Here is a 1,083-nt window from a genome sequence, read left to right on the forward strand (position 1 = left end):
ATGGTTCCCTTTTATAGGAATTTTCACCTTCGTTTTTCTACGAAGAATCTAAGACAGTCTTGATAATCTTGCCATTGATACAGGAAAGTCTTGGATGGCGGCCGTTCTTCAATGGTCATAGACGATGGTGGACGGTGGTGGACGGTAGCCGTCGATGTTTACTTTCAATTCTCCCCCTCAACATCAACTCTTTTTCCAAGCCTACTTGTCATGCCTAGTTCTTCTCTGTACTTGACAAGCTTGGTAAAACTAAGTCCTTTTGTAAACATGTTAGCAACTTGTTCATCTGTTTTGACTGGCTGAAGTATAATTTCTCCTTGCAAGACTTTTTCTCGAATGAAGTGATGGTGCACTTCCACGTGTTTGGTTCTTGCATGAAAAATAGGGTTTTCTGCCAACCGTATGGAAGATAAGTTATCACAATATAGTGATACCTAATAATTCACTGGTTGTTTTAGATCATTCATTAATTGCATCAACCATGTGCTTTCCTATGCTGCCATTGCTCCTGATCTGTACTCAGCCTCTGTGGTTGATAAAGATATTGTCGGTTGTTGCTTGCTACACCAAGAGACTGGTCCTGATCCAAGACTAAATGTATATCCAGTCGTTGACCTTCTCGTGCTTGAGTCACCTGCATAATCAGCATCACAATAACCAAATAGCTCACTTGCTTCTCCTTTTCTGTATAGGAGACCAAAATCAGCAATTCCCTTCACATATCGTAAAATACAGCGAGTTGCTTCTAGATGAGGCTTCTTGGGCTTCTGTATGAAATGACTTACCAAGCCAACTGCATAACTGATATCAGGTTGAGTCATTGTTAGGTAAATTAGACTTCATACTAGTTGCCTGTACATGGTCAAGTCTTCCAAATCATCTTCCCCTTCAACACTTAGTTTAGTGTTGACTTCTACTGGTGTAGAGATGGGCTTGCAATTATCCATGCCATACTTTTGTAAAAGATTTCTTGTGTATTTTTGTTGACACAAGAACAACCCTTCTTTGACTCGATCAATCTCAAGTCCAAGAAAATGCCTGAGCTCCCCGAGCTCCTTCATCTGAAATTGTACAGATAGATTC

At 40.4% G+C, this 1,083-nt stretch overlaps 1 protein-coding gene across 1 annotated transcript; it reads right to left on the bottom strand.

Annotated features, from left to right (window-relative positions):
- Window positions 1-491: 491 nt before the first annotated feature.
- Window positions 492-821, bottom strand: LOC122646199 (secreted RxLR effector protein 161-like). The gene has a single exon (XM_043839698.1). It carries the CDS (start codon window positions 819-821, stop codon window positions 492-494), a length of 330 nt encoding a protein of 109 aa, XP_043695633.1.
- Between the last annotated feature and the right edge of the window lie 262 nt (window positions 822-1,083).

This window comes from Telopea speciosissima, chromosome 11 (assembly GCF_018873765.1).
Source record: "Telopea speciosissima isolate NSW1024214 ecotype Mountain lineage chromosome 11, Tspe_v1, whole genome shotgun sequence".
Classification (NCBI taxonomy): Eukaryota; Viridiplantae; Streptophyta; class Magnoliopsida; order Proteales; family Proteaceae; genus Telopea; species Telopea speciosissima.